This window comes from Lonchura striata, chromosome Z (assembly GCF_050655825.1).
Source record: "Lonchura striata isolate lonStrDom1 chromosome Z, ASM5065582v1, whole genome shotgun sequence".
Taxonomy (NCBI): Eukaryota; Metazoa; Chordata; class Aves; order Passeriformes; family Estrildidae; genus Lonchura; species Lonchura striata.
The window spans coordinates 73,437,171-73,456,706 of record NC_140740.1 but is presented as its reverse complement, the minus strand read 5'-3'; the positions used below and the strand labels follow the sequence as shown (position 1 = coordinate 73,456,706).

The 19,536-nt window shown below is 38.6% G+C and overlaps 1 protein-coding gene across 6 annotated transcripts; it reads left to right on the top strand.

Moving 5' to 3' along the window:
- Positions 1 to 4: 4 nt before the first annotated feature.
- Positions 5 to 19,434, top strand: GFM2 (GTP dependent ribosome recycling factor mitochondrial 2). Of its 6 annotated transcripts, XM_085566897.1 has the most exons (23): positions 436 to 490; positions 543 to 730; positions 998 to 1,089; positions 1,390 to 1,479; positions 2,022 to 2,106; positions 3,117 to 3,162; positions 4,122 to 4,219; positions 5,238 to 5,363; positions 5,756 to 5,844; positions 8,891 to 8,979; positions 9,225 to 9,285; positions 9,379 to 9,564; positions 11,371 to 11,451; positions 12,165 to 12,313; positions 12,822 to 12,962; positions 13,043 to 13,142; positions 13,671 to 13,860; positions 15,074 to 15,150; positions 15,646 to 15,784; positions 15,901 to 16,086; positions 17,528 to 17,643; positions 17,887 to 18,069; positions 18,522 to 19,434. In XM_085566897.1, the coding sequence occupies exons 4-23, from the start codon at positions 1,405 to 1,407 to the stop codon at positions 18,648 to 18,650; spliced, it is 2,346 nt and encodes a 781-aa protein (XP_085423023.1). In that variant the 5' UTR covers positions 436 to 490; positions 543 to 730; positions 998 to 1,089; positions 1,390 to 1,404; the 3' UTR covers positions 18,651 to 19,434. The 6 variants fall into 6 exon arrangements, with proteins under 6 accessions (XP_085423020.1, XP_077646268.2, XP_085423024.1 ...); XM_085566894.1 differs by lacking the exons at positions 436 to 490; positions 543 to 730 and adding an exon at positions 5 to 156; XM_077790142.2 differs by lacking the exons at positions 436 to 490; positions 543 to 730 and adding an exon at positions 13 to 139.
- Positions 19,435 to 19,536: the final 102 nt, after the last annotated feature.

Genomic DNA, 19,536 nt, shown 5'->3' with positions numbered 1-19,536 from the left:
GCCCCCGCCGGAAACTCTTCCTTGCTCCTCTTTGGTTCCTCCCGGCGGAGAGGCGGCGGTCCGCGCCCCACGAGGGCTTCGCGCCGGGCTCGGCGAGGTCAGGGAGAGAGGGAGGAATGGAGCGGAAGAGATCCAAGAGGTGCTTTTTGCTGCCGGGTCTGTGAGGCTGTGGGAGAGCGCGGAACGCGGGCGGGCGGTGAGGCGGCGGGGGAAGGAGAGGCGCGCTGCGTTCCGGTGGCGGTGCCGACAGGGCGGGGCCAGCGCGGCCCGGCGGGGGAAGGCCCGGGGCAGGAGGGCCGGGGGAAGGACCGGGCAGGAGGGCCGGGGGAAGGCCCGGGCAGGAGGGCCGGGGCAGGAGGGCCGGGGGAAGGACCGGGGGAAGGCCCGGGCAGGAGGGCCCGGGGGAAGGCCCGGGCAGGAGGGCCGGGGCAGGAGGGCCGGGGGAAGGACGGCCGGGGGAAGGACCGGGCAGGAGGGCCGGGGCAGGAGGGCCGGGGGCAGGAGGGCCGGGCAGGAGGGCCGGGGGCTGGAGGGCCGGGCAGGAGGGCCGGGGCCGGCACGAATCGCCCCGGGGTACGGAGCGCGGCCGCGGGGCCGTGTCCTTGTGCACAGCCACCGCGGGTCGGCGTCTGGCGGCACCCGGCTGGGCTCGGCTTGGGAATCGCGCCCTTCCCGCTATCCCGGTCAGCGACTGCGCCGGCACCGCCGGGAGGCGAGCGCGGCTCGCAGGGTGAGGGAGCGGGGTGCACAGAGCCTCTTGCTTTTCGCTGTGAAGCTACTACGAAGCAGAAAGTCACGGAAGCTGGGCAGTGATGTCTACTCAAATAACCAGCAGCATCTAGGAATGCTTTTGATGCTGCTGCTTTTGATGCTTGGGCTATTTGTTGCACTGGTTTTGTTTGTTTGTTTGTTTTTTTGTTTTGTTTTGGCTTTTTTTTTTGGCTGTGCTTAAAAGATCACAATACTTAATATTTTCTATTGTTTCTGACCTAAATAGGTACTTTGCCCTGCCTTCCTTACTTCTTCAGGATTAGAAAAGCTATTTGCGCTTTGCTCATTCGAAATCGATGCTCTGGAGCTTATTTGAGAGTGAGTGTAAACTGTAATTTTCTTTATTTTACTTTAATGTTTCCTGGAGAAATATATTATTTCCATGAAAAATATATTTAGTGTTTGTGGGTATGCATTTATGCTGCATTACATAATGTTAAGGCTTAATAATATTATTATTACTGATCTGACACTGATTCAACTTGCAGAGCAACTAACCTGAAAAATATTAACCTGATTTCCCATGAAAAAGAATGATGTTTTGTGATTGAGTTATGTCAAAGAAACATGGTTAACCTATTTCCTGTCATTTTGTACAATGTTTACTTACCTTGCCAGGGAACAGCTTTAGAGATGGGAGGCAGAATGTTGAGAATTATGGGGAAGTTTTCAGTGAATGCATTGAAGTCATCAAGTTTGTGCAATAAGGTAAGCTTTCCCCCTGTTTTGATACTTCCTCTGTGAGCATGGGAAACACTTGTGTTATTCTGAGTAAACTTTCTTTAACTGGGGGGTAGGTTTTTGTTTGGGATTTTTTGTCTTTAACGGTTGGCCTCTGGACAATGCATACTTTCATGTTGGAATGGGACTTCAGAATTGGGAATTGAATTTGTAGACTTTGTGTAAATTTTTTGACTGCTTAACTCTTATCATTGTTAAATTATTTACACAAGTAGCTAGACGTATTTAAAAATTTTTGGCTATTGAAAAATATTTTGATGCTGCCATAAATTTTTACTGAATGTCCTAAATATTGTTTGGATCAACTTTGGTTTAAACCTTAATGTGGACATCAACTTCGAGCATCTGCTTTTAATATTTGGTGTTTTGATCTTGTAAAAATACCTGGCAACAATATCTGTTCCTGTAGATTTTTTTTTTAGCTTATTTTTCTACAGCTGCCAAAAATGTGGCTACAAAGTAGCTAGTTGTAACAATAAGCATTCTATATTATTCTTTTTTCTTTCAAGTACATGTATTTCAGAAATACAAAAATGAGAGTGACAGGTGTGACACAGCGAAACTGCAGTCTGAGAAACTACAGTTCTCCACCAGGTATAAGTTTATGTCATTTTCTTTATAGTAAGGATTTATTTAAAAGTGAATAAAAAAAAAAATTCTTTCTATTTCTGCACACTTTCTGTCTTATTGTGTATTCTTTTGGTCATTCTTTATAGAATTTAATGCATGAAACATAAATAGAGCACTTAAATGACTCAAGGACTGAAGAGTTTGGTGTTGCTGCTGTTTTCTCAGTAGATTCACAGTATAAAGCCTTTAGAAAACAATAATAAGGAAATGTACATATTATAAGAAGTCAGGTCAGTTGTGAAATGTGCTGGAACTCCTCATTAAGGGTTCCTGTAAGATGGTACTTTCATGTGTTTCTGATGAGACAGGTGATCTGTAGGTGGTGAAGGAATGTTAGCTAAAATATTTTTGAATTCTATGTGACCTATCAAAGATTAACTATACTATTTTTTTCCTGAAACACACCTTCAATAGCTTGAATAACTGAATTTCATTTAGTTTCATAAAAAAATTAACCTTGACAACTTATTTTCCAGCAAAACTGTGTGAGAAAGAATGTATCTTGCAAGAAAATATCTTTTAAAACTTCCCAGTCCCATATTTTCTCAACATAGGTCAGCTTGCCTTCTAAACCTGAGAATTATTCTGTATAGCTTTAATGCTTAAAGGAGAAATAACTTTTCAAATTTATTATCTAATTGCCAGTTCAGGTGAATGTCATCATTACAGTTGTCTTGAACTGAGGTATGCTTCTGCAGAGTAAGATTATGAACTTTCCTGTGTTGTCTTTTTTCTGTTGTTTCTAAGTTACAGCGGTTTTCTCAACCATTTGTCTTTTTTTGAGTTGGAAAGCGATTTATTTAAAATTATGTATGTATCTTTAAACATTTGAGGTGGTTGAGATTACAGATTGTCATGACTTGTGGCTCTGAATCTTTTTTTTTTTTTAAATAAGATTTTTAGGAGTTTTCTTAAGTATATTTCTGCATTGGGTTCTGTCTGAAAAGTTGTTTCATTTTTTTGTTTGTTTCCAGGAGATGTTAAGTCTCTGCATTCTGTCATTAATCCTCATATATCCAGGTACATCAAGTTAGTTTATTATTGGGATATAACTTCAGTCAGAAGAGTTGATGTGATAAAGAATTGTAGGTTGTTGCCATGCCTGTCTGATGTGCATGTTTAATATAAAGTTAGTACTTGCTTACTTGTGACATTTCGATAGAGAGTGCTTGCTGGTGGCACAGAGGTCCTGTGTTGTCCCTTGCTTGCACCGTCATAACCAAAACCAGGCTGTTAGGGAAGCTCCAAATCCATGGTATTGCCAGGAGGTGAAGAAGGGGGAAGGATGTCTTGGTAACTAGACTGCTACAGTGGGCAGGGCTGTGTGCTTTGCTTTCATGGCACATTTGATGAGGACAAGGCTAAAATTAGGGGCTAAGCTGCTAAAGAAGTGCCTTAGGGCTGAAGTTCCCTTGGAAGGGTGCTGAGGCTAGGTTGTAGCTGGGGATGAGGTCAAGCCAGCATTAATGGTGAACATGGGGGCTGATCACAAGCCTGTGCTGCGCAAAGCAAGTGAAGAGTTCTAGAAGCTACTGGTGAGAAAGGAAGAGTAGGCTGAATCGGATCAAGGTCAGCTTCATGAGAACTTGGGTGTGCTGTATTTGGGGTGTAAAGGGTATATATGCAATAAGTTGTTGAGAGCACTAGGTATCAGGGATTGGGATGAACAAGAGAGGGGAGGGACTGTTTCTGTTTGTCGGGAGGGCAGATGGGTAAGCATGATCCCAAGAAGGGACTTTCCATGAAGTGGAGCTTGGAAACCTGTTGCAACACTGTTCAGTACTACTGATTTAAAGAAAATCCACAGTCTCAATACTGGTATTCTTCAGTATTAGAATGTACACTATATCAGATATGCAGCAGAGAAACAATGCTATTAATTTTGTGTGCTGTTCTCAGGGAATATTAACTATACAAATAAGAATGATCACAGGCTTAAAAAATTACTGCACTAACTGCAATGTTTTCACTTCATGCAGAATCCGAAACATTGGCATTATGGCCCACATTGATGCAGGAAAAACTACTACAACAGAGAGAATGCTGTATTATTCTGGATATATAAGAACACTTGGAGGTTAGAAATGCTTTTTGTATTTCAGTAGGTTTAAGAAATGTAATAGTGTAAAATTACATGCAGTACAGTTGCTGGTGGAATACCTCATGTAGGAGGCAGTTGTTCCAAAGTTGTGCTGCAGTTTAATTGAATTTTAATGCATGTTCCTTTTTGCACTAAGGCAGTTTTACTTTCAGATATCACAGGTTGATATTTTTCTTTTACTTTCAGCATGTTTTGTTTTGTTTAACATTTAATTAAAGGATCTTCTTATTTTACTGGTTGCTAATTGGCCATTGTGGTAAAGCAGTTTGTTGAGTTCTTTTTTGACCTGTGAGGAGAGCAGAGTAAGAAAAAGTATCCACTTCTTTTGAAAGCTATGACACAGAAAGGCTTCTTTGCTACAGCACGTTTAATAGAATTCGTCAAGATTGAAATGGTCACAGCAGCTTCTGTTGGTGTTTAATTTTGACATTTTAGACTTTATACCCTGTTTTCAATTGTATATGACTGATAGAAGATGTTCAGCTTGTGAAGCAGTTGATCTTGGGATCCTGCTAATTTAAAAATGTCAACTGCTTTTCTTGTTATTAAAATGTAAGCAAAGCCCAACCTATTACTTGGTGGTTTGTTTGTTTGTACTTTACTTTTGATTTAATTACCTTTTGATTACCAAATTTCAAAATGTCAGTCACATTTCATACAGTGAGTGCAGCTAGGTTTTTTAGAGTTGTAGTTTGTTCATGATTTTGGGCTTCGTTTAATTTTTAAGATGCTCATGAGGGATTAAGAAAAACAAAAAGGTTGTTGAAATTACATGTTTTGGATTACTTGGAATCACTTGCAGGGCATTTATTCCTAGGAAGGGGAGCCTGGGTAAATAACCTGGCCTTGTAATGTTTTCAAGAAGGTTAATTTTCATAGCTTACACATATATATATGTAAAAGGACTAGTTTTAACTCTCTCTTGATATCTGTATTCAAAGACAATTTCAGATTTTGAATTGTTAACCTACACACTCCTGCTTTCTGTTTGCAGATGTTGATGATGGAGACACGGTGACAGATTTTATGGCACAAGAGCGAGAACGTGGTATTACCATTCAGTCTGCTGCTGTTACGTTTGACTGGAAGAACTACAGAATCAATCTGATTGACACCCCAGGTACTGTTCTTTAGTTGCACTCATATTATTAAGGGAGAGAGGGTGAGGTGGAATGTCACAGAGTGTCTTTGTCTTAAATATAGTGCAAAATTTAACTGGCTTAATTGCATCAATAAAAATGCCTGTACTAAACTCTGTTCAGCTTTGGATAATTACTGCTTTCTGATTCCAAGTCTAGCTTATATAAAGTGAGCTCTAAATTGTTCTCAGTTCTAGACTTGAATTATAATAATCGTGTTTATTTCAAAGATTGATAGGTGTATTTCCCTGCAAGTAAAGAAAAAGTTGTTTTGACTTTATTTGAAAGAAAAAAAAAATTGTTTAAATGCATAGTGACCTACTGATGGTGCCTGCTTGAATTATGGTGGTATAAAAGGAAGATTGTTTTTTAGGCCATGTGGACTTTACAGTGGAAGTTGAGCGATGTTTAAGAGTCCTGGATGGAGCAGTAGCAGTATTTGATGCTTCAGCTGGTGTTGAGGTAAAATCAACTATTAGATTTTTTTGTGTGTGTGCAGTCTTTCATGGTAAAGGGGAGAGATTTTCTCAAACTCTTTGTGTTTGATTAATCTTTTAGTTCCCCGGGAAAGATTTAATCCTTGTGCCCAATTCAATCTCTCACTGCTCCATTATGGTGACCCAGGGACTCTTCACTGAACAGTCCACTGGATTAGAGCGTGGTTCAGCTACCTTGTTCAGAGTCTTATGCAAACAGAAAGACACCTCCTAAGGGGTCCTTAATTGATCTGTTGGTGCCTCAGGAAAGATCCAGGGAGACATGCCAACAGGGTAAGAGAGACCCTGGGCTCCCACAGCACAGTATGTTACCTGCTGCTAGCAACCGTTAGCACCCTTAACGGACTCAGACTTATGGAATAGCACTCCTCATTAATGTAATTGAAAAATCTGGCAGGTTAAGGTTTGAAGACTTCTGGTGATAGCATTTGGCTGCGAAAGTGTCTTCAAAGCAATATGCTAACCAGCTCTAATCCCTAACCAGAGCTAGCTTGAGGTAGTCATTCAGCATGGATAGAGTACAGTTCTTACCCAATAGATGTCACTGTGGGAATGAAGACAAGTTCAGCCTGTTGTCTGATCCCTGATGTTCCCAGGGGTCTCTAACTTCTCCCCATTTTTAATTTACCTTAATACTATTTTTGTGCTTAGGTGGAGCTTCAGTGACTGTAGTCATGCATCATATTCAGTGGGGGTGGTTGTGCCTTCTAGCTGGGTAATGTCATGTTACCCAGGGTCACCTTTAAGATAGAGGTGTATGTCTATGATCTTGCCATGGTTCCTGGTTCAACAGCAAGAAATCGTATTTTTTTCTCTCTTGGTTGACAGCTATTATGTGGCTTACCAGCTATAAGGTATCACAAAGTTCTCCCTCTTAAAAGGATTTAAACAGAACCTGGACACAGTGTCTTCACTCTGCTCAGCATGTATTGTGTGTGGGAAGTGGGGCATGCTGACCACATCCTATCTGGGGAATAGCAGCTGCATCTCATCCTGTAGTTTCCACAGTAAAAAATTCTGTTAGAGGGTGAATGTGCCTTCCCAGTTTTCTCCGATTTTTATCTCCAGTCACTCAGTTATTTTCCCTCAGCATTTAATGACTTTAATCAGACTGAAATAATGTACAGAGATTTTTCTCTGTATTATCTCTTTCAATGCTTTTATAAAAATTCAGCTTCAGGAAGCTGAGCATTTAATTTCAAATCCTGTAGTGCAGAGGAATTTCCATGGTAATAAGCAGCAAGTAAGTGTGATTACCATTATAAGTTTGGGATGGTTTTGTTGTTTTGTTGCTGTCTTTTGCAAATGTTGATTGAGATGAATGCTTCTGACTAGCTTCACAAATTGAATTAAATTAATATAGGCCAGTTTCTCATTTTCACATTTCATGTGGAAAATAGGTAATTTTCAGGGAGGTTTTCTCCCTCCCCAGTGGCCTTCTTTACGGAGTGCAGAAAAGGTGGAGGCAAGCTAGAACTGGACTTTTTATAGCATGAGATGTTTCAGTAGTTCAATCCTGTAGAAAAGTTACATGTGAAATCCCTCTTGCATGGGACATACGTTTTTCCTAGATGAGGGATGAGAGAACTCTTAGTCACTGTAAGTCATATTACTTAACTTGCTACTGGAAAGCATTTAGGTGCCATTAAATATGAGCCTGAACTGAGTAATAGCTTCCACCCTCAAAAACAAAACAATTAGATCTGCTTGTTTTTTTCTAAAACTCTGTAGCAAAATCTTGCATTATTCCATGTAGTGGTTAGAGACTATTAATGAATCTAAACTGACTTTTTTTCCAAATACCTGCTTTAATTTTCAAATAAAAATACATATGATAAATGGCTCAGCAGTGCACAAATTACTGTTAAAACCTGTCATGGTTTAACACTGGCACAATGCCAGTGCCCCCATAAAAATACAGACTCTCAATTGAATGCTGTGAAATGCGATCGAGAACAGAGCAAAGCAGGCCAAGCTTAATAACAATGGAGAAAAAACTTTATTAAGCTACTACTACTATACTACTATAAAGGAAAAAAAAGCAAGGAAAACACAGACATAAATCCAAAATGAAAACCTTTCAAAACATTCCTCCTCCCACCACCCAGCTCCAACAAACCACAGTGGGACACATTTGGACCCTTAATCAAGTATTCACCCTTCAGTATAATCAATACTTGGTCCGTCAGGGGAGAGAGGAGTCTCCCTTGCACCATAGACCCCCAGGAAGCACAGCTGCCACATCCAGTGCTTCCATGTCACACATGGCACCGCCCGGAGAAAAAGTTTGCCACGGTGACCCTTCTCCTTTCCATGCACAGTGCTCTCACCACCAATGCATGGATGGACAGACTGCTCTTAGGATTTTTTCCTTTCAAGGATGCTCTGCCAAGTGGGGAAAAAACAACAGTTCAGGTTTTCATTTTGGATTTATGTGTGTGTGTCTTCCTTTCTTTTTTTTCCTTTATAGTAGTATAGTTGTAGTAGCTCAATAAAGTTGTTTTTTTTCCCTTGTTATTAAGCTTGGGCCTGCTTTGCTCTGTTCCCAATTGCATTTCACAGCATTCAATTGAGAGGTTGCATTTTCATAGGGGTGCTGGCATTGTGCCAGTGTCAAACCATGACAAAACCACGGTAGTTTTTTTGTTGTATGTGTAGCCACAGAAATGCTTGCCTGTGTGTGCCTAAGTACTTTGGCAATAAAGCATAAAGTCACTACATTCACTATATTACAGTGTTTTCCCCATATATGCCCCCATAGTGCTTAGTTTCTCTTCACATTCCCTTGCCGCTATGGCTGCGTGCCCTTAGTGCAGAAAAGGAAATGACAACAGCTGAGAGACAAGATAAGACAAAGCTGCTTGTGGAATTGATCTGTGATGGCAGCTATGGGATTGTCACAATACACAGCACAGTTCCCTTCTCGACTCTGAACTCAGACCGTCAGTGGTGGTTGGGAGCGTATAGTTCAGCTGTTGACACTAATGTTTCCATTTTGTCTTTTGCTGTAGGCACAAACTCTGACAGTCTGGAGACAAGCGGACAAACACCAGATACCACGGATTTGCTTTTTAAACAAGATGGACAAAACCAATGCAAGGTATTTAGGCAGTTATCTTAATCATTGCTAAAAAGCTTATAAGCAAATGTCTAGCATTTTCTGTTAAGCATAGAGCAACCTAATTTTGATAATACTTGTGTTAATACTATATACTTACTTGGTTATGCAAATACATATTTTTGTATAATTCTAGGAGTACTTTTTGCAGTAAATAGGGAATGGTGAGCCTATCATACTAATATCACATAGTTTTGTTTAACTTAGTATCTGTTCTTTTTCTGTAGTTTTACATATGCTGTTGAGAGCATCAAACAAAAGTTGAAGACAGAACCTTTACTGTTACAGGTAAGCTTAGAAATTAAATGCTTGTTTCCTTTTGAGTAGAACTCCTTTCATTTTTTTTTTTGCATCTCTCTAAAGTCTCTGTTTGATTTGCAGCTGCCTATTGGGGAAGCAAAGACCTTCAGAGGACTGGTTGATGTTGTGACTAAGGAGCAAATAATTTGGAAACCTACTTCTGATGCAGATGATGGAAAAAATTTTGAGCGAAAGCTGCTGCTGGAGGCTGATGATCCAAACCTATTCCAAGAAGTCCAGGATGCAAGAAATACCTTAATAGAACAAGTAAAGTTTTAAAGTAAATACATAATATATTTAAAGCCATTACTCAGAGCAGTAGGAAAATAGGCTGAAAGGGACCTCTGGAGATATCTGGTTAAGTGATTTGCTTAAAGCAGGGCTGACTTCAGCATTAGGTTGACTTGTTCAGGCTTGTTCAGTTGAGTTTTCAAGTCAAAGGATGATGATTCTCTGTAGGCAGCTTGTCCCAGTGCTTGACCATAATTTCTTATATCCAGTGGGATTTTACTGTGGTGCAAGGTGGGACAGCCATGCTGGTGCTTTCCGTCTGTACCTCTGAGGAGAATCTGGGTCTGTTTTCCCTGAAGCAAAGCCACTACCACTATTTCAAATAGTAAGAGACAGTATTTGCATCCTGCTTTAGCTTCTCCAAGCCAGACAAACCCATCTCTCTGGGCCTTCAGCTGCGCTCCAGCCCCATTAGTGGTTTTCCAATTCCTATGATTTATCAGTCGCTTTTGTGCTGGGGAAGCTAAAAGCAGATGGTGTTTGTACTGTCTTAGAAGCCAAAATATATTTGGTACATTCACATGAAAGATGACAGGTGTGACTTGAAACCTGCAGGGTATCCATACTCTTCTTAAGTGACAGCTAGAAGCTGGATGGTATGTTGCAACCTGGTCAAAATGGCACTAAATGCTGTGTTAGAAGCACATAAATCAATCCTTTTTGTTGGAAGGGCTGCCTTCCATTCAGCTTTGAATAACATTGTGCAAGTGTGTGAACAGATGATGGTAGCTTTCAGTTTCATTTGAAATTGGAGAGATCTGTTTTATATTGCTCTGAATTCAGTAAACATATACACAATCTGTTTTCAAAACTTAGTAGGTTTTAAATGGCAGTGGTAATACCCAACCTTTTATCTTAAGAAATGTTGTCAGATAGAAAGGTTTGTAAGAACAGTGTTGGTTTTTCTCCCCTTTGTTTTCTGGGCCCTTCCTGAAGGAGGAAGGGGTGGACTAGTAGTGTGATAATTGAGATATCCTTGTGTTTGTAAAATATGTTTCAAAAAATGCTTTCTATGCCGTTAATATTCCTTATCAGAAACCCTGTAAAATATAGCATTTTGAGTATGGGCCCTTTTGCACACTTTACGTTCACTTAATTAAATGAAATACTTCCTTTATCTTTCATGTTTTAACTATTAATTTGATAAGACTTCTAATTGTTTATTAAGGGTTTATTTCAGAATTTGGCCAATTGGTGTTGTAGCCAATAGAGGGGGCAAAGTCCTTTCCTGTGCTTGGGTGTTCTGAGTCTGTGACAGTGCAGGGACGTATGTTACACGTTTAAGGAGTTAGTTACATGCCAAGCTAACTGGTACAATTTGAAAACAGAGACATGCTCTTGGACCTACAAACCCTTGACATGAAGAAGGCCAAAATGCCATGATGCTTGTCTGTTTTCTCCAGCTCAGTATCTGTTGGCTTGTAAAGTTTGCTTGCTGCTTACTTCAGGCTTCCCTGTGTCCACAGGACTGAAATACATGAGTTAAACCCTTCATGGCTGTCACAGTATGGCTGAAGGTTTTTTTCCATTTCATGGAGAAGCACAAGCATTCTCTCTCCCATTTATGTTTCGCTTGACAGTAGTTTTATAAGTAGGTTTTTTCCCCCCATCCTTTCTTGACTCCTTAATTTCCATAATTTTATATGATCTGAGTTTATAATTGCTTATGTCTTTAAAGTCTTTGTTTCTGCTTTGTTTAGCTATATATTCTAAGTAAGCAGGATATATAACTTTTTTGTGAAACTACTGTATGCCAAATGATAAGGAACTATTCTGTTGAAGGTTGCAGATCTGGATGATGAATTTGCTGAACTGGTTCTTGGAGAAAATAGCGAAAATTTTGACTTGATACCAGCTGACAAGGTATTTTTTGCATTTACAAGTGTTTACTAGCTCTTATTTCAAGGGTTTGGGTTATTCTTCCTTTGACACATGCAAATTTTGATTTTGCAGATTTTTCACTAAAATGAGATCACACAATCTTATGCAGTAAATTAACAGTACTGTGGATTTAGAACAATATATTCTTCAGTTAGTAGGAATTTTATGAAGATATGCTATGATTCTTAGGCATCTAGGCAAAATTTTAGAAGTTGGGTACATTTATTCAGGAAGGTGGGGTTTTCTTTTTTTGAAAGTTAGATTGCTACAAAAGAGTTTAGGGATAGGTGAATGGAACTTTCAGGTAGACTCAGTGCAGTTTGTGACTGAGCTGCAGATTCTCACTAACAAAAATAGCCTCTCAGCTACTTTGAAATGGTTGACTCTTTAGATACTGCATGTTGAAAGCAGTGAGTTGCAACATACTGAATTCCAAGGACTGTTATAACAAGAACAGCAGCAGATTTGTGTGAAATGTTTAGCAATCTTAAAACCTGTGTCTTCTGTTTTAGCATCTAAATGTTTGGGTTTATGGTTTGGAGCTTGCTGAAAGCAGTGAAAGGATTTTGGTTGAGTGATGTTGTATTTACAAACATACTTTTCAGCTTTTTGGAGATTGGTTAGCATTGTCTAATAGGTGGAGTGTAACTAAATTGTAGATTGTATATTAACATAAAATAATTATTTTTTTGCAGTTGCAGTCTGCTATCCGCAGAATCACGCTAGCTCAGAAGGCTGTCCCTGTCCTCTGTGGCAGTGCACTGAAGAACAAAGGGGTGCAGCCATTACTGGATGCTATTACTCTGTACTTGCCTGCACCTAATGAGCGTTCATATGAGTTTCTGTAAGTAGAAAAGAAGATTCAGAAAAAAAGAATGAAAAATAAGTAGGAACACACAAAAGGAGAAAATTAAAGTATTCATATTTTTTAAATATATTTACCCTCTTTAGGTATTAAATAATAGTAGAGATGTGTGGACAGAAAAATACACTTTAGTACTGAACCTGCTTTGGTCAGTTCTAGTGGAATTGGATGCATTTATCTCCTACTGCCAAACTTGCACTTTGGAGTTCTTAAGTCTTTTTTTAATCTGAGGACATCGTCATTTTACAAAAATGTGATCTAGGAATCCTCTTTAGTATTGTCTGAATCACATAACATCTTATATGTCCTATTGGAGGTGGAACTGCTTAGATTATTATTTTTTAGTACAAATTACATTTTTTGAAAATCTGCCTCCATTGCAGTAAGAAGCATATCACCTTTTAAATGAGTGAAAATTTAGGTAAATGTGAGTATGAGTGGATTAATCCTACAAGTACGCTTTTTTGTTGTGCTTTTTATTTTGCAGACAGTGGTACAAGGATGACCTGGTTGCCCTGGCATTCAAAGTTCTTCATGATAAATGTCGTGGACCACTAGTTTTTGTTCGTGTTTACTCAGGTTCATTGAAACCTCAGTCAGCTGTATATAATATTAACAAAAGTTGCACGTGAGTAACATAGAGGTGTGGTTCAATGTAATACTGGAATGCCTGTTAAAGTCCTGAGTAACAGAGAATTTAATTTTCAGGGAGAGAATGAGCCGTCTGCTCCTGCCTTTTGCTGATCAGCAAATTGAAATACCATCACTAATGCCCGGCAACATTGCTCTGACCGTGGGGTTAAAACAGGTAATGAAAAATACGGATACTGTAAAGGAGCTTGTTTCACTAGTTTGCTTTCTACTTCTATGATACTGTATCTCTGATGTGTTCTTGATTATGGTGACATATGTAAACTTGCTTTATTTGGAGGACGTGTAGGTGTATTTCCTCCTAAAATTAAATACCAGTCTACAAATATCAGTAACTGACCTGGAAACTGCAGTGCTGATTGGAAAGGACTAAAAGTTAAAGGTGCATTTGGTTAGGGTTAGGCTCGTATTAATGCTGTAACTCTTAAAATACAGTGTAATGTCACAAAGAGATCTCCTGTGGGGAAGGGGAATGATGGTCTGAATCAGTTACTCAAAAACAACAGTTTCAAGTTCACATAAATTTGTTTTGTGCTTGCTTCTATTAGTTTAATAATTTCTTACTGTCTGAATAGGCTGCATTAATGTAATTTACACAGATTTTCTAAAATGTTACCAGCTTTGGCATACATTTTGAGTTTGAGGTTGGTTTTTATTTCACATAATTTCTTGTGTTGGTCTGTAGAGTGCCACTGGAGATACCATAGTGTCATCAAAGGCTTCAGCTGTTGCTGCAGCACGCCGAGCTGGAAGGGATGCTGGGGAAAAGAAGAGGTCTGTGAATGATGTAGACAGTCTTCTGCTGGCAGGTGTTGAGATCCCTGAGCCTGTCTTCTTCTGTACCATTGAACCACCTTCAATGGCCAGACAACAAGGTACAATGCAGCCACCTAATTGGATGAGCGAGTATTACAAACTTAACAGCCATTTAGTGTATTATTAATATATTATGATTTAGTATAGTTCTTTCTGGTGTTTATACTGAGGGTATACTTCAGATCACGATTGTCCATATCCTTTGCTATTACTGTGTCAAGCAATAGTGGTTCTACTACTTTGCTAGATTTTGTGTCTAGAAAAGTAGTAGTTCTTCATTTAGAAATAGAAGGATGGAGGTACTTATTCTGAGTTTTGCTGCAGTTACAGTGGTAGGGTGTACATAGTGTCCCAAGTAAAAATAACCTTAAAACGTGAGGGTTTTTTTTCAGCTGGCACTCTCAGTTTTACTCTATGAAGTCTTTATATACCAAGAATGCTCTGTGTCTAGTTCATCCTTGCATCCTTACAGTCCTGTAAATATTACTGTCTTTTCCAACAGTGCATGTACCAGATGGCTTGGTAATATGATTCTTTTTGGAAATACCCTTTAAATTCTGTATCTTTGTTCTTACAAAGCTGAGCTTGCTTGGTGGTGAAGAGGAGGAGTATAAGTACCAGTGTACTGTGACAGAATGCAATAAGGTAGAAAACAGATTTGTAGCAACATGTCTGCATGTCTGCAGGCTGAGCCACTGGGTTATAAGGTGTTACTGATTTTGTGGTGTTTGGATGTTTAATTTGCTTTTGTTGTTTTTTTCCTCAAAGACTGTCAAGTATGATGAATGCAGTCTTGGCTCTTGGTTCATCATTCTGCTGCTTTCTGCAGCAGTTAAGATAATGGGGAATCAGAAAAAACCCAAAACCCAGTATAAAAAACTATGTACATTTTCATTTGGACCATTTCATGTCAAACTCATCTTTAAGTACTTAAGTAAATCATGTGTAACAGTTGACATTTTTCTTACCATTTAATCACTGGCTTCATTAATAATTTGTAGGTTCCAGTCTGTCTTCATAGAAACACAAAATATCACTCTGAAAATAGTATGTATAATAATTAAATTCAAGCACTCTGTATCACAGTTAATTTGTGGGATAAAATCAGAAGTTGCTGGTTACTTGCTATTTGACCTGACTTTTTTTTTTGCCAAAATCTATGCTCCTCTAGGATTCTTTTGCTTGTTTTGAGGAAAGTGATATTTAGGCACTTATTCTTAACTTCAAATTACTGAATTTGCTTCAGAAAAAATGTTTGGTATTTCTGTACAGACTTGGATAATGCATTGAGCTGCCTTCAGCGTGAAGATCCAAGTTTAAAAGTAAAGCCAGATCCTGACACGGGACAAGTAAGATGAATCTTCTATTGCTCATCTTATAACATTATTTTATAACATCAAGGCCACACTTTCATTAGCTCATTTGCATATTGAAATTTTCTTTAATAAGAAGGACTTTCTGAATGTTCCTATGATACATGTATGAAACTATAATGGAGTCTTGGGCACTTGTGCTTTACAGAACAGAGGAAGTAATCCCATACTCTGCATGTTTTTGACAATTCTGTATTTAAAAAGGTTTGAATTACATAGTCTTTAAGGTGAGGTAAAACTATCTTTTTTATGATGAGCAAAGTACTGGTAACAACACTCTCACTTAAATGATGTTTATGTTAGATGGCTTACAGCAATGTCTGCGGTCCTTAGATTTTTAAGTATTACAGCTGTTAGAATTAGAAGCATCTTTAAGAGACAGTTTGAAGAATGCAAATCATTCCTTAAAGAATTTGTAATAAAACCTGAGTTTAGCATGTTTTTCCACTTCTCTCTTAATGATCTCACCAGACTATCCTTTGTGGCATGGGAGAATTACACATAGAAATTATTCATGACCGAATCAAACGTGAATATGGAATTGAGACTTATTTGGGACCTCTTCAAATAGCATACCGAGAAACCATCTTAAATGCTGCCCAAGCTACAGGTAAAATGAGTGAATGCAAGGAACATCTTGTTTCTGTTTCTGCAGCTTCATTTACTTTAAACAATACATGAGTAGCTTTCAGATGAATTTTATGGGTTTTTTTTCCTCCCCTGCAGATATATTGGACAAAACAGTAGGTGATAAACGACACTGTGTAACTGCAGAGATAGAGGTAAGACCCACATCAGGAGAAGGAGCAACAACAAAACCCATCATCAGCTATGCTGAGAATGTCAGTGAAGTACTGCCCAAAGAGCTCCAAGGAGCTATAGAAAATGGAATCACAAATTCATGCATTCAAGGTAATGTTATGTCAGCTATACTGGTCTAACAATTTTGTAAGAAGCAATTTTTTGGAAGGAAAAACTGCTTGGTAGCTTGAATAAAAGATAATATATAGTATATATACGTACAACTAATGTATATGTAAGGTACAAAGGAAAATTACAAAAACTACAAGAATTGCCAAACATCTTTTTCTCTACGCCTGAAATGGAAGTCAGCATGCCTTTGGTTTGCTTTTAAGGTTGCTGTCTTCTCAGTCACTCAACAGTGAGCTTGGAGCTCTTTTGGTTTATTTTTAATGTGGTATAAGAGATAAGGCATTTACTTCATGACATCATGTAAACCATAGTGATCTAAAAGAAATGGCTTTATAGGCCAGCATGTATTACACTTCTGTTACTGTTACTAATGCATATTTATGATTTTCAAATATGTTAAATCCATCAGTTTTCAGTAAAAAGCTTTAAGTTATTGGAAAGTCTGTTTTCTAAAGGATTAAAGTGCCCTTTAATAAATTAAGCGTCTTTGACTTTTAATTAAAAATAGGAAGTCTTAAGTAACTTGTGGGCAAAAAATTGCCTTATAGTAAAATCAATAGGTTGTGGATTAACAAAGGAAAATTTAACAACGAGCATGAAGTGATTTTTCAAATTTGTTTAAAGGAATTTGATAACATCTCTCATCTTTGGCTGTGGAATGTCTTAACTATGTGCTTTCTTTATGCTTCTTGAAGAAACTTCAGAACTGTACTGTCTCCATCCTAAAACTGATGCCATTAAGTGCTTTAAAATAAAAATACCTGGCCATGTTCTCTGTTAAAAAAAAATGTGATGTTTCTTTTCTCAGATGTGGTTTAGGCATCATGTCTAGTTTAATACCGTTGGGTCTGGTTGAGAGTCCTGGGTTGGAGGTAATCTGCCTAGAACACTAGTTTATCCTTTATGGAATTGAATTGCCCCTGGAGTTTTGGTTATGTGTTAGTATCAGACACTGCTGTGATTATATTGTATTCAAAAGGAAAATATAGAAAATATTCTGGCTTCTGGTTAAAAAGAAGTTTTCCCTACTTTTTCAAATGATGTTTTGTTCAAGAGACTAGTTTTAGATAATATAATGTATTTAAAAATAACTTTTTGGTAATGGTTGTCTGGGTGAGTAAATTTGGGAGTTTCTAGTTTTGAGAATTATCTGTGCTTATGATGAAGACAGTAAGAAAGTATGAGTCTGCATTCCTTTGTCTCATTTGGTAAAGTTAGGTAATGACAAAACCTCTAAATGAGGAACATGACCAGTAGCCACACCCTTGGGGAAGAGGACAGGAAAGGAAAGAGCAGAGGAAAGTGAGAAACTTAAGTTAATTCTGAGAAATTTTTGCATGTGTCTTAATAGTCTGAAAACAAATGAGCTTGGGTTTTTTTTTTTTTTCCCCTTTTATCTCTTCTGCATGGCCCTACCCAGGACCTCTGCTTGGATTCCCAGTTCAAGATATAGATGTGACAGTGCAATCACTGACAGTGCACCCAGACACTTCGCATACAATGGTATCAGCCTGTGTTTCTCGCTGTGTGCAAAAGGTACAGTGAAACTGTAAGCTGGAAACACAGTAGCATGATCTACTGCTGGGAAAATGTATGTATGTCAGTATCTGGTCATTGTTCCTCTTTGCATGCCCTCGTAATGTCCTTGCTGGGGAATTTACACCTTTTGCAAGTAGAGTTTGAGTCAGCTTCAGTGACACAAGTACTTTTCAAAAAAGTCGATTTTATTTTAAAAAGCTTATAGGAGTACATCAGCTAACTTCCTTCTATTCTATGTAGGCTTTGAAAAAAGCTGGTATACAAATACTGGAGCCCCTGATGAATTTAGAAATCACAGTAAGTGAAGATCATCTCAGTGCAGCACTTGCTGATCTTGCACAGCGGAGAGGTAATATTCAGGAAATCCAGTCTCGTCAAGATAACAGAGTTGTGGTTGCTGCTGTTCCACTAGCAGAAATGATGGTATGTGATTACCTTACCAATGATAAAACTGATATTTTTCATAGGCTTTAAGATATTTGGCTTCAGTTTACTTTTCCTTAGTTAGGGATAAGTAAATTTAGGATGGATTTTTAAAATTGTAATTACTGAAAGTCAGAAGGAAGTGTCCACAAATTGAGTAGCGTTTTTATGCCAAATTCAGACTGCTAAGCCAGCATGTTTTCAGCTGTAAGCTAGAGAACTAGTAAATACTAGTAAAATAGGTTTTATGGAGAACAGTTATTAAAAAAGATTATTGATTCTTGCATGTGTTGCAATTCTAAGTCAGTAATATTGGAAAGTTAACTTACTAGTACACTGCAGTATACTTCTGACACTCTTTTTTTCTCTCTCTGTGGTCTAAGCAGCTTCTTATGCTAACTTATCTTTCCCTTATCCTAACTTGAGTGATGTGTGTTCTCCATTTTGTCCAGGGCTACTCAACAGTTTTGCGTTCTCTAACATCGGGCTCAGCAACCTTCACATTGGAGCTTGCCAGTTATCAAGCCCTGAGCAGTCAAGAGCAAAGTGCACTTCTTCAGAGGAGGATGGGGTTGGTGTGATCTTTACTCTCTAGGAACAAGGTTTTCTATCCTGTTAAATATTTTCGTATGTGCGCCAGTGTGTTTGTCTGGGACCAACTGGTGATGGCAAATACTGAGTTAGCAGCTGTATGCAGACTGCTTTTAACTGTCCAGGGAGGAAGGTTCAAGAGACTCTGCTCTGCTGGCATAACCTCGTGATTGCAAAGCAGGGATGCAACCTCAGGTTGTTGCTTTGCAAATTCTTATCTTGCAGACATGTGTAATGAGAAGTGATGCAAATCGTCTTCACAGGAATGAGCACTAAGTCCACCTTAATGTGCCACTGGGACTGTTTTCCTAATCTAGTAAAAAAAGTTTGTGGAAGTTTTGTTTATCACTGAAATAACATTACAGTTTTGGCACTTTGTGTCTTGATTTGTTTTCAGGTGTACAAAAAATATGGTTAATAAGCACTTTACATTGTACAACTTACAAGTATTAGTTCTACTGGTAGAAACCGTTTATGAACTAGAGTTCAGGACTGGGTGTAATTTCTACCTGAGTTTACCAAGTAAGTTAAATGGATACTTCTGCAAATCAGGTAAGATTAGTGCAAAAAAATATACAAGAAAGGCAGTTTTCCCAGGACTAATTTCTACCTACCGCCCTGCAGTATGTTGAGTATGGATTTGTTTGCTTGTTTACCTTTTGAAATTAGTGAAATAAGCTGTGATGGTTCTGATTTGCTATGGGTTGCAATGATCTGGTTACCTACAAAAAGGGTAAGTGATACTTTGAAATAAAAAAGATAGTTTACTCTGAATTTAAATAATGTCTTAGCTTTATTTTCTTCAGCCTTAGAGTGTACGGAATTAGTAACTCTATGGTATCAAGTTTCATGATTTCACAGTGAAAAGTCCCTACT

Coding starts and splice junctions, on each gene's coding strand:
- GFM2 (XM_085566894.1), top strand. CDS start 117: ATGGAGCGGAAGAGATCCAAGAGGTGCTTTTTGCTGCCGG. Junction 157..997: donor GAGGTGCTTTTTGCTGCCGG/GTCTGTGAGGCT, acceptor TGACCTAAATAG/GTACTTTGCCCTGCCTTCCT. Junction 18,070..18,521: donor TTCCACTAGCAGAAATGATG/GTATGTGATTAC, acceptor CATTTTGTCCAG/GGCTACTCAACAGTTTTGCG.